The following is a 2,038-nucleotide window of genomic DNA, read 5'->3' as shown; positions in this document are numbered from 1 at the left end:
AATTCTTGCTTCGGAAAAAGATGTAGAAAAGAAATTGAACAAATTTGAAAAAATAGAGCTGAACGAAAACTGCAAAAAACTTGTCGAGATAGCAGAAAATTTAAAAAAAACAATAGTCCCAAAAATACTTGGATTGAAAAGGTGCAAAGAATTGTATAGCAACTTCAATGGAGGAAAAATCAAAGAGGCATACAAACTGATAAAATAGCTTAAAAGAGTATTTGCGTCATTGATAAGAGCAGTAAAAGATACGAACGGCAAACTGCTTCTAAAAGACTGACAGGTTTGTGAATATATAAAAAAGCTTTATATAGACGAGTACACGTATGTTGAAAAAATATTTGAAGAACTTAAAGAAAGATCAGCAGAAATGAACAGGAACATTGAAACGATGGAATGTTAAATTGTGATGATGAAAAGCAATAAAAATGTTAAAAAAACAATAAAAGCTGCGGAATAGATGGTTATCAGCAGAATTAATAAAACTGGTGGTTTGAAAATTGTACAAAGTTGAAGATTGTAAAACTAATTAAATGATCGTTAAGTATTCGTTTTGAACAAACAAAGAATCAACAAGGTTGAGACACAGTATGAATATATATTTGAGCATCTGGCCACGAACACAAAGTATCAATTCAAACACCGAAAAAATACTGAAAAAAGCTTTTTTGTTCTATCATGCTTAAAACAAATAAAAAATATTGGTTTTGAACTAAAGAAACTTGAGAATGATGTACGATCAACCTTTAGAAAAATTGAAAAAGTAAACAGGAAGCTATTTAACGCTGTTTTTGTCGCTTTGACAACTATCGTTCAAAAATTTTTTAAGTTTTTTGGTGTTAAAATTTTTCATTAGAATTTCATGTTTCTTTTTCAAATTTATTTGTTTATATTTTTAATAATATTAAAGCTATAATATTACCTATCACAAAATTAATAAATAATGTACTGACGATGACGGTTTAACGTCAAAATATAAAAATATATATATATATTTATAACCTATATAAATCAACTTGCATTGATGATGATTCATTCGGAATCGAAATATGAATTCGGAAAATAAGTTTATTTTGAATTTTAATAAATTAAACGTTTTCCAAAAAACTTTAGTGAGAAAAATCGAAAAAACGAACTACAAACATATTAACGCCAAACATTCGGTAGAAGTTATAGATCATTGTAAAAATTATGGTCTTTTACCAACATTATACATGTATATGTATGTATGAATAAATCGTTAAATCATATTCATATATGTATATGCATGCATGCATGCTCAAAAACGTAACTCCAAATTTAAAGATCTATGAACAATCCACTTTTGTTGCTTTTTGTAGTTGAAAAAATTTGCAACACAAAAATTATTTACAACATAAAAATTGTTTGCAATATGAAAATTATTTACTCCTCTCTTGTTTTGATGCTCGTGCTTCATGAGTCTCATGAGGTCCTGCACACGCGTGAGATCTCCTTCGTCAGAGCTTACAGCTACATTGTGGTGAACAATCAAAAAACTGATGTTTGTTTTGATACAGCTATGAGCATTTTGAAGAAACTGAAGGCTGTCTCCGTTGGTGATTGCATCTACAAATGTCTGGTATGCCGCTGAATCCTTCGTTTTTTATCTTCAGAATCTAACTATGATACAAATAATTAACAACTTTATATATTTGTAATATATTTATGTTGCCCTAATTTCCAACAATTGTGGTATTAGTATAAAAATATTTTACTTACTGAATTTTAAAATAAAAATAACGAAATATTTTTGTGACGCTCAGAAGGCAACGAACATGAATTTGAAAGGAATTAATTTTGTGAGGTCTGGTGAATCTTGTTCATGTGTGCCCAAAATGAACGTTTTATACAACGTAACCAATTTAAAAAAGGATTGTCTGGCTTTTATGGCTTGTAGTATCGGTTAGATTAAAATTTTGCAAAGTTAGAAACGTCGTCATGTTATCTTTATTCAAATTTATTTTTTCAAGNATTGCCCGCCCTGAATTTGAATACGTTGTAGAAAGCCACAAATGTA

General features: G+C 28.9%; 1 protein-coding gene across 1 annotated transcript in view; it reads left to right on the top strand.

Annotated features, from left to right (window-relative positions):
- Positions 1 to 1,393: 1,393 nt before the first annotated feature.
- HELRODRAFT_178532 (hypothetical protein) overlaps positions 1,394 to 2,038 on the top strand; it is a gene marked incomplete at both ends in the record, with an annotated part of 15,090 nt that continues 14,445 nt past the window's right edge. Inside the window, 2 exons of the mRNA XM_009026616.1 lie at positions 1,394 to 1,600; positions 1,785 to 1,874. Coding sequence (XP_009024864.1) covers positions 1,394 to 1,600; positions 1,785 to 1,874 — 297 coding nt within the window. The remainder of the gene's footprint in view (positions 1,601 to 1,784; positions 1,875 to 2,038) is intronic.

Source organism: Helobdella robusta, assembly GCF_000326865.2.
Source record: "Helobdella robusta unplaced genomic scaffold HELROscaffold_48, whole genome shotgun sequence".
NCBI lineage: Eukaryota > Metazoa > Annelida > Clitellata > Rhynchobdellida > Glossiphoniidae > Helobdella > Helobdella robusta.
The sequence above is the reverse complement of the archived record's forward strand: the minus strand, read 5'-3'. Positions and strand labels throughout refer to the sequence as shown.